Source organism: Pan paniscus, chromosome 13, assembly GCF_029289425.2.
Source record: "Pan paniscus chromosome 13, NHGRI_mPanPan1-v2.0_pri, whole genome shotgun sequence".
NCBI lineage: Eukaryota > Metazoa > Chordata > Mammalia > Primates > Hominidae > Pan > Pan paniscus.
Window position 1 is genome coordinate 94,621,759 of NC_073262.2, and position 17,268 is coordinate 94,639,026.

General features: G+C 35.7%; 1 protein-coding gene across 1 annotated transcript in view; it reads right to left on the bottom strand.

The window, feature by feature from the left end:
• Positions 1-1,289: 1,289 nt before the first annotated feature.
• Positions 1,290-17,268, bottom strand: part of TMEFF2 (transmembrane protein with EGF like and two follistatin like domains 2) — a 240,162-nt gene continuing 224,183 nt past the window's right edge. Inside the window, exons 8-10 of the mRNA XM_003825291.6 lie at positions 8,468-8,591; positions 5,914-6,072; positions 1,290-2,651 (exon numbers count right to left, since the gene is read on the bottom strand). Coding sequence (XP_003825339.1) covers positions 2,555-2,651; positions 5,914-6,072; positions 8,468-8,591 — 380 coding nt within the window. The 3' untranslated portion in view covers positions 1,290-2,554. The remainder of the gene's footprint in view (positions 2,652-5,913; positions 6,073-8,467; positions 8,592-17,268) is intronic.

The following is a 17,268-nucleotide window of genomic DNA, read 5'->3' on the forward strand; positions in this document are numbered from 1 at the left end:
ACTGAGATCTGAGATATGAAATGACTTGTTCATGGTTCCACAGCAAAATTGCAGGTCTAAGTAGAACATGAATTTAAGAATCACGGCTCTCAATTAAACTTGCTTTCTACAAGTTCTACTATATAGCGTGCTGGTCAGACAACTGTAGTAGACTGTGCAATTCTGAGCTCTACACTCAAAGAAATATAATGATAAAGTAGAATTTGTCCAAGGAAGGATGATGCAGATGCTAGGGGGATGTGGAAGTGATACCACATGAAGAACAGATGAGGAAATTAAGGATGTTTCACTTGGAGATGAAGAGAGTTGCAGGAAGGCTGTGGGGTGAATGGGAAAACATGATTTCTGTCTTTTTATTTTAAATACATAAGTCATTATTCCTTTGCTCCCAAGAGAAAAAATAGGAGCCCTGGGTAGAAACCACGTAGAAATAAGCATCACCTTGTTATAAGAAAGAATTGTCTGAAAAATTATAATTGCCCAAGGATGAAATTCCAAATTATCAGAAATATGCCAGTAGAGGCTGGGTGATTATCTGTTAGTTCTAGATTGTGAGTTTTTTGTTTTTTGTTTTTTTTTAAAGCAGAGACCATGTTTTATTTGTATTTCCCTAGGACCTTAAATAGTGCCTGGCACATAGTATGTGCTCACTTAAGATTGTCATGCATCTTTTAAAAGGAATTCCTTCATGGGTTGGGTGAGCATGGAAATGGGCAAGAGTGTATTGTGCTATGAACTCCAAGGACTTAGGTTTATGATCATTTGATAAAAATTCACATACAGCAACGCATCCATATCTAACAAGTCAAATCATTTCACCCTCCTACAAGCAAGAGTCAGTGGAATTTTTTCTTTTAATCTCTATAAGTCTCTGTGGATGTTGCATTTTTTCCTCTTCCTTTATGAGGAGGAAGGGTTTCTTTGTCACAAGTATCTTACAAAGGAGACCCTGGCTCGTTACATCTTTCTATCTATCTGTTAAGCAAACTAAACTTCCACGAAGAAGTTGAAAAGGAATTTGTCTTGTACAGGTGGTATAGGGCCGATTTATGGGAACATTTGAGTGATGGTTATGCCAATAGAGTCACACTTTTCACAGTGATGACTAATCTAGAAAACCAGGTTTTTCAGAGTCCTAAATCCTACTTAGATTGTCACCTTTATTTATGTTTTAACGAGTATTTTAAACATCATTTCAGCAAATAATTTTTCACTGAATATTTTATATTCAGAATATGTTGATTTGATATTTGGAGTGTCCTTTTTTTTTTTTAAAGTCCACGCACAGGTTATTTGAAGGAGACAAAGAGAGCTTTATTTAAATTTACTGTGTTAGCCATGGAAAGCTTTGCAGAGCTAAATGATAATAATTGATTTATTTTCATCTTATTCCTTGAGAATTTTCACAGCTTATTTTTTCCAGATCAAGTTGTGATACCTATTTGTATGCACAAATCAAACAAAAATCCATACCAACTTCCCAGTGAGGTCTTTCAGATGCTATAGGATTAATTTTCTTTCTTACCTCACCACATAAATATGCTCAAAACATCTGTTTTCATGAACTATCGTCATCATCTTAGTTCCATTACAAATTATGGTGCTGCATTAGCCACAAAGCTATTCATGGGGTATTGGTTGTGATTCTAACTAACTTCTTTTCAAAGAACCATATACTATACATATTGTATGGTGCTTTTGAGAATTCACGATTTTGGTGTTTCACATCTAGTGGTGTTATTACATTTTTCCCCTGGTAATTCCACCCACCTAAGTGGAATATATTTTGCCACTTTGTGTATACCTAGTATGTAACTTGTTCAGTAAGTTCAGATATATGCACTTAACTGGGGGATTCTAAGCTACTTCCCCAATAAAAACCAATATTTTCTTTCCCTCTCCTTTATGAGTTATAAAACACTTTCCCTCCCCTTCTTCTTTTATTTAGTTTATATGCCAGAGATTTTTCTGCTCTAGGGATGAAAATGGAAGACCAGGGAAGAAAGTTGATGAAATAGAGATGATTCAAAGATCGGAAATATTTTATCCTCACTCGATATAAAGTAAATTATTTTTTCTCTTTTCCAATAACCATCATTTCCCTTGATCTTGGAATCATTCAAAACCTAGCCACTGAGTCCTGTACAAACTAATGTGCTGTCTCAAGATGAGAAGAAACATGAAATATTGGTAGCTGTACAGATTGTACTAGTCTGATTATATTTACAGTTATGAGATACCGCAAATTTAAGAATGCCAATTTTTTCTCATCACTGAGTATTTATTATATATAACAAATACATGGGAAAGAAAAAACTATATTGTGTGATATAAATAGTTTATTTACATTACAGAAAAAACATCAAGACAATGTATACTATTTCAAATATATCCATACATAATCAAATATAGCTGTAGTACATGTTTTCATTGGTGTAGATTACCACAAATGCAAGGCAACATGTGTAGATCTCTTGTCTTATTCTTTTGTCTATAATACTGTATTGTGTAGTCCAAGCTCTCGGTAGTCCAGCCACTGTGAAACATGCTCCCTTTAGATTAACCTCGTGGACGCTCTTGTTGTATTGTCTGAACTGTAGTGCCCTGTATTTTGCTTCTGTCTGTGAATTCTGTTGCTTCTGGGGCATTTCCTGGAAGGTTGGAAAGTTTTACAAATCTTAGTCCAATGCTATTACCTAAAGTTTGGCCCTACAATCACAGAGTAAAGATGTGGATTAAGCAAATTATTAAAATATTTCAGATGAAAGAATTTATCATTAGTAGAAGCTTGGATTATTTTGGAAAAAGTTATTATTTTGCTTCTCTGTGCAGTTGTCTTTAAGTTTTTGTTGGGAATTGAACACAGGCAGAAAGGAAGACATTTACTTTGTCCTTAACTGCTTACTCATTAAGGCACAAAGAATGACTCAGCACAATGCAATCAAGCAAGTCGTGGGCCCATTTTATCTCACTTTAAAGGTCTTCAACAATTTTATATTTCAAGTGTCCTAAGAATGAATGTTATATTGACTTTTCAGTGTTATGAGTTTAAATCCTATCAAACCAGAGAATGAACCAACTGTTAATATCTGATATGTAATGGAAAGGAATACTGTTTTGGACCAGCCTAATATCATTTTTGTACATTAATAATATAAATTAGGGACATAAATTGGTACCAGTTATTTAGCATCTATAAAAATCTAATATTCAAATTATCTGAAAATGTCTGACTTTTTTCTCTTGTAACAAAAAATGCTTTGACTATGCAAATGAGAATAATGGAAAGTTCATATAAAATTCTATTATAATAATCTGTGAAGTATCAGAATATATAAAAATATATAAATATACCTACACATATATATCACGTGTGTATATGTGGGTTTATGTGTATGTATGTGTGTGTGTGTATGTATGTGTATATAAATATATATATGTATAGTTTTAGAGGGAGGATAGATCTGTTAAAGTGAACATGGAGCTGAAATCACATTCCCAGCAAATGGCAGCTAGAGATAAAAAGATCAAAAATCCAACTTCTCAACAGGGCAACTCTTCATTTTGAAACATGTCTCCAAATGTCCATACTTTTTGTGACACATGTGGTGTTTAGGAGGAGGGCAGGTGTTTCGCTAAAATAGTGATGCAAAAGAGAAAAAGATTTTTTAAAAAAAAGAAAGTAGAAAGAAGGAGAAGAGATAGAAGAGAGATGTAGAAGACAGGAGAGACCAGATGAGGAAGACGAAAAATCAAAGGAAATGGGAGGACTTCTGCTTGTTGCAATTTTGTAAATCTTTTAGCAAGACCTATTTTGAAATAGGTCTTGACAGACAAATGTGGCCAGGTCATCAGGAAAGTAGAGTTTCTGGGGTTTGGAGACAGATAGCCTAATTGGAAAGTCTGGTTTCAGAGCAGAATGTTTTCAAGTGAGTGAAATGAATCCACACTGGGAATTGGTGTGCTTTATTGACTAGTATGAATCCTGGAAAGGCTCTAGAAGGTTTGGTGGTCTTAAGGCAGATTTGTAAAAGGCATTACAAAATACTAATACAGTTTATGTGCTATGCCTTCCCCTCAAAAGCCAATAAATTGAGGACAGGTTTTATTTTATTATAACATAGAAAATGAATAAGTCTATATGCCTTGGAAAAATAGCTTACTCTAATTTGGAGCTCAGTTTAGATAATCTTGAGCAGCAGAATACACAAAATCCTTCCCAGACACAGTGCAGTATGAGCATGGTGAAGTGTCCAGACTCTGGCACTAGGCCACCTGGACACCATTGCTGCCCTTATTGCTCAGCTGTGTGAAGTCAGCAATTTGCCAACTTCTACCTGAGGGTCTCTATCTTGAAAGTGGAGATAATTGTTTCTTCTTTGTAATGTTATTAAATGTGCATATATATGTGTGTTTATGTGTATACACATATACGATACACACACATAATATGTGCTTACACAATTCCTAGTGAGGAAAGGACCCTGTATATTTCTGTTGCTTTTATTATGTATGGGAATGCAACTGTGATTCATAACAGAATTGAAAACATGAGCTAAAGTATTTACAGTTTAGCATTTGTGTCAGTAGTCGAAGTAGCAATCAAATTGTTGAGATTATATCCATTAAATATAGGTTTTGTTTTTCATGTACTGATATTGGCTAGATATTAGAATAATATGGCATAGTTTCCTATGTTTTAGATTCTTTTCTTTTTCTTTTTATATGCAGTATTTTTGGTTTCTTGTAATCTTTATGTTCCCCAGAATCTATTTTAATATAATCACTTGGCATCTAAACGTGAGAGTCGAGTTGATGAACTCAACTCGGCTTAGAGCAGCCCAAAGCTTTAGTCGATGACCTGCCCTTAAGCCTTGAGGCCAGGCGAGGATTTATGAACCATATTTTGTCTTTTTCAAGAGCAAATGCCACACTTGTCCTCAAAGAAGATAGTGCAAGACCATACTGAAATGTATTATGACCCTTATTTTCTAAAGATACGATACTTTCTTTTATTTTTGTATCTGTTCAAAACAATTTTTAGAGAAACATTCTGATTTACTGGAGAGCTGCACAAATGAAGAAAGTCTAAACACCTTGTGAATTTGGTGAAAATCTTAAAAACTTCTTTGGAACTTTTTATAGAAGAGTGAAATCAAGTCAGTAAGGACTATCTTCAATGACTTTTCTGGTTACACAGAACATAAATGATACGCATTTTGCTTAAAGTCCAATTCTTGGTTGGTTTGCATTTGGCTTAAAGTCCAATTCTTGGTTACCACTGGTTTGCATGCAAATGAAATTAAGCAAGTACTGGCCTCATTCCTTTACTCCAAGCCCAACGTCAGACATTGCTAATTAATCCTGGTTTTCTTTTCTGTTGAAACTAAAGGAAACTCCTGTGTCTTTTAACCTGATTCTCCAGGAAACAATTACCTTTTGATTAGGCTGGGAATTTGATATAAAAGGTTGTTGTGATATTGCTGCATGTTTTTCTGTATCTAAGGTTTTCATTTACCATAAAAGTACAACTACTTGTATTTTTGCATTTTGTGACTGAAAACTATTTTGTCATCCTAAGATAAAAATGTGTTTGTTATTATACCAAGATATGTTAAAACTGATTCAGATACATAAGGATACTAATCCAGGTAGATAAGGATACTAGTTCAAGCAGGTAAAATAAACAATCTTTATCATCAGGCAAAATTAAGGAAAATAATTTGTACCACCCCAATATGCTATTGTACCACTCCATTGGCTATTCAAATACTCTTATGCTAAGGACATAGGACTCATAGAGAATGGATGGCTGCAGAGTCCATGAAGGAACTCAACTCGGAGGGATCTGATTAAATAAAAGAGGAACAATATATCCCTTTATTTGGGTAGCCACCAAGTGCTGTTACTGACCTTGTGATGCAGAGGACCACCACACAGATGACAGCAATCTGAATTGTTCCAATCACAGCTGCGATTAAGACATACTGAAATCGTACAGGACCGGGAACAACGTATAGAACACTGTAGTCCTTTTTTTCACAGTGTTGTCCAGTATAACCAGCATCACACCTGGAAGAAATTATAGTGCCCAGTTACCTGTAGGCTGCTGCATTCATTTTTTTTTTTTGAGACGGAGTCTGGCTCTGTCGCCCAGGCTGGAGTGCAGTGGCGCATCTCGGCTCACTGCAAGTTCCGCCTCCGGGTTCACGCCATTCTCCTGCCTCAGGCTCCCGAGTAGCTGGGACTACAGGTGCCCGCCACTATGCCCGGCTAATTTTTTGTATTTTTAGTAGAGACCGGGTTTCACCGTGTTAGCCAGGATGGTCTCGATTTCCTGACCTTGTGATCTGCCCACCTCAGCCTCCCAAAGTGCTGGGATTACAGGCGTGAGCCACCGCGCCCGGCCTGCATTCATTTTTATAGTTGATCGATGGGCATTTATTTTCATCACAAAATTAGGGCTTTTTGTGTCCCTTTCTAAATAAATATTACTTTGTGGCTATGGCTCTCAACTACTTATTTTCAACAAGATGTCTTTGTGTTTCTCGGTTATCAGATATGTGGTTTCTTTTTACATTTATGATAATAATTTCAAAGGTAGGAAGATTACTAGATAATTTGTTTTTGGTGACAATATAGAGAGATAATACATGTCCAGGAATGACTGTTATTTCTATATTTTCTGGAAGGTGAGCTTTACATTTTATTTAATTTGCTCTTTAATCAACCTAAGTCAACATGTTTACTTGAAAAAATATGTGTTTCTGATGACATGGGTACAAAAATTAGTCTGTTTTGGATGAAACATTCTCTATGCCATTGTCAGAATAAATGTTGAGAAATATTAGGATCAGAGTTACAGGATGAGTCATTAATTTTCTGGTCAAAAAAATCATCTGCTGATGATAGAGTCAAATTTTGTTAGAAAAAAGTAAGTATGATGTAGGCAACATAGTTCTGCAAAATAAGACGAGGTATTGTTCATCTGAGAATGAATGTTGCCTCCTCTCACTCAACCCTCATGGAAAGCTCAGGTAGACAATCTACATAGGAAAATTAGCATGTGTCAATGAAATGAGAAAATAGCTCATAAGAAAACAATACTTAAAGAGGATCAATATGTCATTGATTTTGTGGAACTATTCTATTACTTCACTTTGAATTTCTCATAACTACATCCTGAGAAATTTTTTCTCTCCATCAGGAAGGGTTTAATAATAATGACACTGCTGGGGAGTGAGGGGGTAGCAAGAGTAACTTCTCAGTTTTGTTCACTCTGCCTTACTTCAGTTGAAGGCCTGTGCTAGTATATTTTGTGGAGGGAAAACATGAAAGGAAGACAGCTCTAGGTGGGGGGCGGGGAGGGGGGAGGGAGGAAGAGTAGGGGAGAGAGAGAGAGAGAGAAATCTTCTGTTGTAAATGAAAATACAATCTATTTCATCATATGTCACTTGTACTTAATGTAAATAAAAATAAAAATATGTTTTCATTTTGGCTTTGCCATCTCTGAAATAATTATATTTTAGACATACAGTAGGTATTTAAATACATATATATTAATATATATATAAGAGGCGAGTTCTTGCTCAGTTGCCCAGGCTGGAGTGTAGTGGTGTGACCATAGCTCACTGCAGGCTTGAACTCCTGGGCTCAAGGGATCATCCCATCTCAGCTCTCAAGTAGCTCCTGGACTACAGGTTGCATGCCACCATGCCTGGCTAATTTTTAATTTTTTTTTTTTTTTTTTAGAGATAGGATCTCCCTTTGTTGCCCAGGCTGGCTTCAAGTGATCCTCTCACCTTGGCTTCCCAAAATGCGGGATTACAGGTGTGAGCCATCATGCCTGGCCAGTATTTATATTTATAAACTAAATCCAGATAAACAACTTCTTTGTGTCTCTACTGAGTTTGAAACTGTGGGAGTATGGCTAATGATTTCACTTTGCACGGCTCCATGGGAGAGCAGATCTATAGAAAATAGTGAATGCCTGGCAAAACAAGGATTGATGATATTTATGAGAAGACCTGAAGGACTTAGGAAAAGATGAACTCTGAGAAGCAACTATGCAATCTAATATACATAAGGCTTCATCCATTCATTTGTCTGATAAATACTTATTGAGCAACTATTCTGTGTTCAGGAGAAAGAGTGGTAATATGGAGGAACTTGTACCTTTAAGGAGCTTATAATGCACAAAGTACAATTTCAAATTCTAGAACAGTTCAGTAATGTGTTATATAGTACTTGAGTGTGTAAGGTGCACATATTTTTGTTTTTTTTAGTGTGTGAATGCTTGTGTGAGTATGTGTGTATGTGTGTATGCATGCACAGGAGGAGCAGAGAAAAGTTTTGTTGCTGATTACCCATTCAAGAAGAATGTCGACCAATTTTCTATAAACATCTACAATTTAGTTTCTACATATTAACTTTATACATTAACTATTCTTGCGAGTAAAAATGTTACCTGCAAGATGGCTCCTGCATATTGATAGAATGCTCACACTTCCCATGCATGCAGAATCCATTGTAATGTTCCGGACAAGGTATGTGGTGTTCTCTGGCACTTTCTTCTAATTTGTTAGCATTCTCTGTGAATACAGATAAAAGTAAGCACCCCCTGTAAATACTTAGCCTGGTAAGATCAACCAGTACATTAAGAAGCAAAGCTATGGTAGGCAAAGATATTTAAAAGGGCAAGAACTAAAGGGCTATGCTTCAGAAATAAGAGGAAGAAAGAACTGAAAGACGTCTTTACAATTGTGTTTAGAGATGAAATTTGCAAAATTACCCAGTGCTTTTTATGCTTTCATGCAATTTCCTACATCTTTAACAGCTAGTGGTGTTTCTAGGACTTGTCAGACAGCTTTAATTTTCCTCACATAGGGACCGTACATTGATCATGAAATACTCCAAGAAGAAATATCCTATTTTTTAAATTTCAAAGCCCGCATAATGTCCTTAAGAGTAAATTGCTGTAATACCTTGATACTTTTGCAATACGAAAGCTTAAAAGTTAAAATATGGCCGTGTTCAATTGTTAAACACACATTTTCCAAACCGAATGCAAATTTCAACAAATGTATTCTTTCAGGCTTTTAAAATCTACTGCAAACATGATTTTCACTAGCATCCATACATTTTTTTGTTGCCACAATAAACCTATTAAATAAGAAAACGTTATTTCAAAATCACTTATGTAGATATTCACATAGTATACACTGAATACTGTAAGTGTATTTAAATGCATATTTGGCCTGTATTAACAATGCTATGTGAAACCTAAACTTACGATAACGAATAAACGTGGATTCTAAAGTGAACACTTTTGCCTGCCATTACAACATGTTCTACTTGTTTTGCCATGGTTTCATAGATATTTGAAATTTTTTGACCTTTGTTAGTCCAAAAACGTTTGCTTCATATTTGTAATGCCATATTTAAGTGTCTTTTGAGTCTTAATATGTTCATTTTATGATAAAACTTTTGAGTTTTCCCTAAATCTGAAATATGATATTCTTGAAAATTTCTGCCCAAACACATGAGAAATATAGCTTTTATGAACTCAATCTGAAGACACTCTTCAATCTGAAGGTACTCTTCAACACCCTAGTAATTAGTCAGCAGTAATGGAAAATGGCAAATGAATTCCTATTTTTATGAAATGGTTTATTTCCATATAAGGGTATAGGTTTTATTATTAGCAGTCACGGATGATAAGCATATTCATTGGAAGAAAAAAACATGCCTCTGGTATTAGCGAATCAGACAAATGTATTATTTATGATTAAACAGAGCTGCAAAATATCTATACATCTTTAAGATCCAGATGCCATGTGCAAAACAAAGTCTGAAAAAAGTTGTAAAATATGTATAGTGCTTTCTTGTGTAGAGATATTTATATGCATCATTATGATGGGCAATATTTTATGTTACACACCCAAATTTGTAAGGGATTTACCATCAATATACTAGAGAGCCTGTAGATGACATTTAAATCATTAGTTTGTTTCTTATCTGTGTCTCTTTAGCTAGGATGGTTGGTGATTTTTTTGTTTGAATTACAGTATTTGCACATCGATAGCAGCTATTTAACTGAACATACTACTTCCATGGAGAAAACTAAGAATGTATAGAACTTTTTTGGTTTCTTCCCTCTTCTTTGAAGTTACTTTGGAATTTTGTGGTATAATGTTTTTGGTAGCAAGTGCAGCTGCAGTAAGCAAATACACCAAAATTAAAGTGGGTAGTGTTGGGTGAAATTTCCCACATGGGAACGTGTGACCAAAATGGAAGCAGGGCAATTCATGAACCCATGGAGGAGGCTGTGTTCATTCTGTGCCAGGGCCGGGGGCTACACACTATAGCGATCAAACCATGCACCTGCTGTTTAAAGGAGACTTTAGCAGTGGGGTTTGCCAGTCACACTGCTGGTGTAATGAACCAGCTCTGATTTTCACTTTTATTTCTGGACCTTCTTCCCATAACAAACTATTCGACACTTCTATGGTTCATTAGTAACCCCTCAGTGCTTCTGAACACCTGCATGCAGGGAAATTTTCTGTGACTTCCCTAAATTTCAGTTATACACTGTCTTTTCAGATATAGTATTTTCCAAACACATCTTATTAGGACTATTTTTCTTTCTGTCAGTTACAAAAGAATGTCAAGAATTTTTTAAAGTGAAAACCCGGTTTTTAGGCTATTTTATTTTTAACACTGTACCTCACCCCATACTGACAGTTTGTTTCTGGATTCGTGCCATATTCACAATTATGAACTGAAGTATAAGGGAAAAATAAGAGCTTGTTTGAATGAGGCTGTTGCCTTAGTGTGGTAAGAGATGGATATTTTCACAAAGTTCATTATCCAGCCAGGGTGATCACATGGGTAGGGAATAGTTTCCATTGTAAAATCTGCTAATTAGTTTACACTATTCCTTATGAGCTTGGAGTGCTCTGTTATGCTGCTCATAGGATACTGTCAAATAAGAAAGCAGAGAGATTGAAAATAAATTAGTAGAAGAAATGATCTCTGGGCAAGAAAATGAGGAATCATCAATATATGTCAACAAATTTATAGTCAATCCAACCAAGTAAATCAGTTGATTGAAAACCTGAATATATAACCACTGCTAGTAATGCAATAGACATATTTTAGAAACAAGATTTTAGTATATTAAGAGTAGAAACACAGAAATCTAATATCCAAACAAACATGTATATGAACCATAGTGTTTGTGATCTTAATGTTTATGTATAGTAGGTATTAAGCAATAACAAAGCATTAAAACATTTTAAATTATATAAAAATTATATATTTCTGGAAGTCTGCATGTTTCCTTCAGTAGCTTATGATTTAGACATTGATTTCTCTGTCCTCCATTTAAAAAGAGGTTTAATCTAAGGGTTGTGCTCTTTCTTCTAAAATAGATAAAAGGCTATGGTAGAAACTCTTCATGTCTGTGTTTAAAATCCTCAACTAGTTTCCTGTTTAAATGTTTACAAATGGTTTGTTCTAGAGAGTTCCTGACCCTTTGAAAAAACAATTTCTGATACAATCTGAGTTATCTGCAGCAGAGCTAATAGGGCTGCATGCCCATTGCTAGTCAACACTTCAGTCAAGAGCTATTGAAGTGGGCTGTTCTATAGTACAGCTACTCATATTGTTTCTACCCTGGTGCTTGCAGGGAAAGAAACAGGGAAAGCTAAAGAGACAGAGAATGGCAAATGGTGAGGCCTTACCTTACTGCAAGTCAAGTAAGGTTAAGTGGGTAGAAAGGGGGCAAAGCCAGATTTAGCAGTTCAGACTTAAATCAATACAGTCCAGTATGTACATGCGTGTGTGTGTATGTGTTTACCATTGCCCCTGTATTCCTTTCCCTAAAAAGTTGAAAATAAGATGTTGTTTAGATAATTAATCTATCAAAGGAACACATTATGGATCAAAGCAGAAATATTACAGTGTAAAATTTGACTAAATCTATCCATATTTCTAAAAAAGAGAATGTTTTCCTTTGGACAAAGATTAAAGGTTGGCCAAAGAAGTTCTGAAAGTTAAGTTGTATTATCTATCCAAGTGCTCTCCAAGCTGGTGTGTCTCTGTTTTTTAGTTTGAGAGTCTTACTCTATTACCCAGGATGGAATGCAGTGGCGTGATTTTGGCTCACTACCACCTCCACCTCCTGGGCTCAAGTGATTCTCGTGTCTCTGCCTCCCTCTTAGGTGGGACTATAGGCATGTGGGACTAGCTAACTTTTTGTATTTTTTAGTAGAGATGGGGGTTTTCCATGTTGGCCAGGCTGGTCTTGAACTCCTGGCCTCAAGTGATCCACCTGCCTCAGCCTCCCAAAGTGCTGGGATTACAGTCGTGAGTCACTACACCCAGCCCAAGTTGGTGTGTCTTAAAAAACCAGCCTGAACTAGCCAACCCAGAGTCCCAGGTGCAGAGATAGATGCACCAGGTTATTAGTTCTGATGCTATTAAATATTTATTCAGTTAACCCATTTCTCTTGTTCTGATGCTCTATTGTCTAGTCATTCTTAAAATAATTCGACTTCTATGTAGCCTTCACATTGGAATGGCTTTGACAAAACAACATGAATATCTTACCCATTTAACAGTTAACATATTTCATTTCAGAGAATTGACTAGTTCTGAATTTCTGTTTATTTTTTGAGGGGGTCACATGTCATCTTCATCCCACTCAATTCTGAAGTTTTTTAAGGTCAAACTTGTGCTGTATAGACCAGAGAACTAGACCCTACCCGTTGTTCACTACAGTCTGCGAGGCCTTTGGGGGCTGGTCAAATGATATTTCTCTGGTAATGCCCCACTTTAATCAGGACTTTATTGCAAATGTATACAAATTCTTAGGCCATTGATTCATACAGAAGAGTCTGATTCTGTGTAAGCGTTTCTGAGAAAATTGAAAAGATCCTAAACTAGAGGAAACATCAGGAATTTAGTGGATGTTTTAGGTGGGCAGATCTCCACTGCATATTTTTAAACAACTAGAGCTGTTCAGTAGGAGAATGAGTGAGTTCCATTGTAAAATAGTGGGCTTCTGGTGGTATTGAAAGGAGCTGTGTGGCCATTTCTCAGGGATGTTGTAGACTGTTAATGTATATCGGTTAGATTACTTCAGAGCTCTAAGTTCATTGAATTCTGAAAGTAACATTTATTTCTATTGCTAATGTTTACTTATGATTAATCATGAATATTTACTAACATTTACTAGAGAATATTATTTTTGATATGCTAGGAGAAAGACGTAGAGAAATAGAGATATTATTTATATATATTAAACAAAATAAATTACTTTTGCCTTAATTATGGGACATGCTACCTTTTGAAAGGGTATAAAATATCTTAAATTTTGACTGTGTCTATAATTCAGACATTCTAGCAGAGAGAACCTTTACTATGTAATGTATTGCCTTTCTTTTGTTTAGTGGACCTAAGTTCAATTTTTAAAATCATGCTTTAACATCCCATATGATCTTGACATGCACATGCGAGTATTACAGTTTGGTTTATTATCTTTTCAACTATCTTTTGCTGTTGGTCCACAAAATGTGTCATACTTTTATAGAAAACAAAAATTTTCAATTTTGAATGTGTTTATGTAATCTTGCTATTTTTTATATGTAATGACAGTAGAGGGAAACTCCAGTATTGAAATATTCATATTCTTACACACCTTTTGTAATTACTTAATTTTACCCTCCCCCGACTTAGTGCCATTTCTCCAAAGCAAAATGAAACTACTTTTATTTAACTAGAAAAGGAAAAAACTGTTCTGTTCTCCTTATATTTACATTGTGCCTGGGACAGAAATAAATTATAAATACAGAAATAAAGTCATGATTGTTCCCATTGTTGGTTAGAGTTGGTTTCAAAGAAGATATACAGTTCTTATGATTTCCTCTCCTTATCTTATCAGGTATAAACATATGAGGCAGTAAAACCTCATATCTAGCTTGAGTTGCAATCCAAGTTTTTTAAAGACTAGAAAAGCATTCCTATTGAATGGGTTCTGAATGTAATGAAGTCTGAGTTCCTGCAACTTAACAGATTCCACAATAACCTCACCTGCTGTCATAGCTTCTGCAAGGCATATACGAGTAGATGAGAAGAGTCTCTCCTTTTTAAAGCTTCTGGGACACAGACTCAAATAAAAATGCTAGTTAAAAGTGACAGCCTAGCATGAGAGACACAGAGAATTTAAGGATACAATCAATTCTCAAGTTTTGTAAAGAGCAGAGACCCAGTCATAACATTCTTGTTATTTAATCTCTGTTAAAGACTTAGAAAATAACTCTTCAAAACAGAGACCAAGTCCTTCAACATTCTTGCTACAAATTTAACATTTCTTCTGCAAGTTGAACATTATTCTATTTTTTTCAGAAAAATAATTGAAACTACTTGGATCAGAAACTTTGCTAGTGAGGCAGTGGTATGGGTTGGGAACAGGATGGATGCAAACAAACAGAAATTCCTCTTCATTCCACCATTGATAGGCACTAATATAAAATGTGAAATGTGATTATCCTTATCGTTGCTTGCATATGCTATAAATATTCTTATTGAACATAAAATTAAAATAAAGTGTAAGAAAACTAATTTCCATGTTACTGGATTATCAGGCAAGGCCTTGATGACATGATTCAGGGATTGCTAGAATTTAAATTGGAAAAAGTACCAGCATCTGAAATATACATAGTAATTTGGGGACTGGAGTAATTGAAATGCAACAATAGTGGATGATTATTTGCATGGGCGTTTATTAACTCAGTTTCTATTTGTAATATATTTACATAGATAAATACTGAAAAATCTGTAAAATCTTGGGAGAAAAACTTGTATGCAACATTTTCACTTGACATCCAAATACAATTATAATCCAATAATTTGCCATAACAAGGCTCATATAGATTTAGTTAGAAATCCTGGACCTCAAAAAATTTTATTATTAATTGCAAAATAAGTAGCTCCTTAGTTGTTTGCTCTGTTTTTTGACTCGGCAATGCCCTGCCTGGCTTTCGATGGCAGAGCCCTCAGAAGAGTGAAGAGAGCAGGCCGCTGGGAGAAGTTGTGTTCTGTCTCTAATGGTCCTTTTCAAACTTCACCACTCAGTCCAGAGCCTATTAACTCTCAGCAAGTGGGTAACTCCTATCAGTTTACAGGTCTTGGTTTGAAGACCTTTTAAAAATACAGTATTTAATGGAACTTTAGAAGTCTTTGACAACATTTCTGTAAGTATCAGGCCTTGGGAAGAGGTAGGAATCTATGGTTCATTAGCCTCTTGGGAGTCCAGAGCTGGAGTTGCCTTAAGCTTATCTGGGGCAATTTGTTGCAGCTCTCCCCACTGAGTTTTCCCCTCAGCATCTCCTTGCTTTCAAGCTGCTCTCAGGAGACAAAGTTTGCTATAAACTTTAGAGAAAGAAAATGCCATGGGAAGCCATTTTATGCTAAGAATATATTTATTCTCTTCCTTTTTGTCTTGAACTAAATCTATGCATTTTTGGCCAAAATTATTTGCTTGTGGTTAATCCAGGCATCCTTTCTTAGCTTCATTGGTGACAATGCTGAAAATGACACTAAGTAACAGAAGAAAGAAGCAACGGGTCAGGTCCCATCTACTCTAGTCTTCTGGGCCATGTGAGCCAAGCAGTTTTCTTCTTTGTAGGCTGTGTGTGCAGAAATGGATAGTCAAGACAAACCTCCTCAGATGATGTAACCGTTTTCTTCTGCGACCCTGAAGTGACTAACTGGCAGAGAGTGAAGAGGATTGAGGCTAGAGCATTTACTGGAATATAGTGAAAGCAAAGGTCTGAATAACACAGATAGAACACCAAAGCTGTCTTTCAGTAATTTATTATATGAATATTTCTTGAGTAGCTATTATGTGTCTGGCACTATGCTATGTGTTGTGTATCCATACGCTAAAGCTATTGGTTGTCGCTCAGTGATTTTGCTTATTATCTCTAAATACAACCAAGAAAACTGATTCTTAAGACAAGATGATAGTAATTATGTCTTAAATTACTTGAGAATCTTACAACAGGACCATCATTGTGTTAATACTTAACATGGTCAAAATGTATTCCTTAGTATAGCCTTTCAAGGTAGATTTATAAAATTTCCATTTTTTTATAGATTAGGAAAATGAAATTAAAGTAGGTTAAATTACTTGTCTTAGTAATTTACACAACTTGTAAACAGAATTGCTGTCGAAGTCAGGGCTCTTTCCAGTGTGATATGTACAGTATGATAGTTAGGAACTTATAAAAATACACGACAACATCTGGCCTTCATATCTTATTTATCATTTGTGTTTGATGACTCCTGACTCTTTATCCCACCTAGATTCTATTGCTACTCTAAAAAACAATTTCCTTCCTTTCTCTTTCTTTCTTTCTTTTTTCTTTTCTTTCTTTCTTTCTGTCTGTCTGTCTTTCTTTCTTTCTGCCTTTTAACCCATGTACCTTGTCTAGGGCCAATCCATCATGAATCTCAACCCCTCCATCATCCTCAAGGGCTCTCCATCAATTATCTCCCTTTGTTCTTGTATCTTCAACTCTTCCTCACTCTTTGCTCATTTCCATCAGCATTTCAACACACTCAAGTGTCTTCCTTCTTAAAATAAAAATGAAAAAGGCCCTCTCAATCCATATCCCTTGGTAGACCTCGTTTCCTTTATTCCATTTACAGTGAAACTTACAAGTGTTGTCTCTGCTCCTTTTCTTCACTTCTGCACTCACCTCTCCTCATGCTTGCAGCTCTCTGGTCACCCCTTCAGAGAAACTATTATGACCAATGTTACCAACAACACTGTTGTTAAAACTAGTAGTCTCTTCTCAGGCCTCAGCCATCACAATCTCTCAGTAATATTCACTACAGCTGACCACATCCTCCTTTTTGAAGCCCTCTCTTCCCTGGGTTTCCATGATACCACCCAGTTCTTGTTCTTTTTGGTTGCTCCTTCATAGTCTACTGTGTAGGCTCCCATTTTCCAATTGATTCCTTAAATGTTGATACTTCCCTAAGGTTCTTCTCTTGTTGCAGTTTAAACATTTTCTCTGAGAGAGCTCATCATCACCCAAGGCCTTTATTTGTCATTTTACTGCCTCTGACTTCCAAATATTGATTAGTCAGCCCAGATCAACTTTTTATAGGTGATGAGGTGATCACACTTTTATGGAGTTTCATATCTATATATCAACATTCCTAGGGTCTCCCAGGCACCTCAAACTCATCAGATCC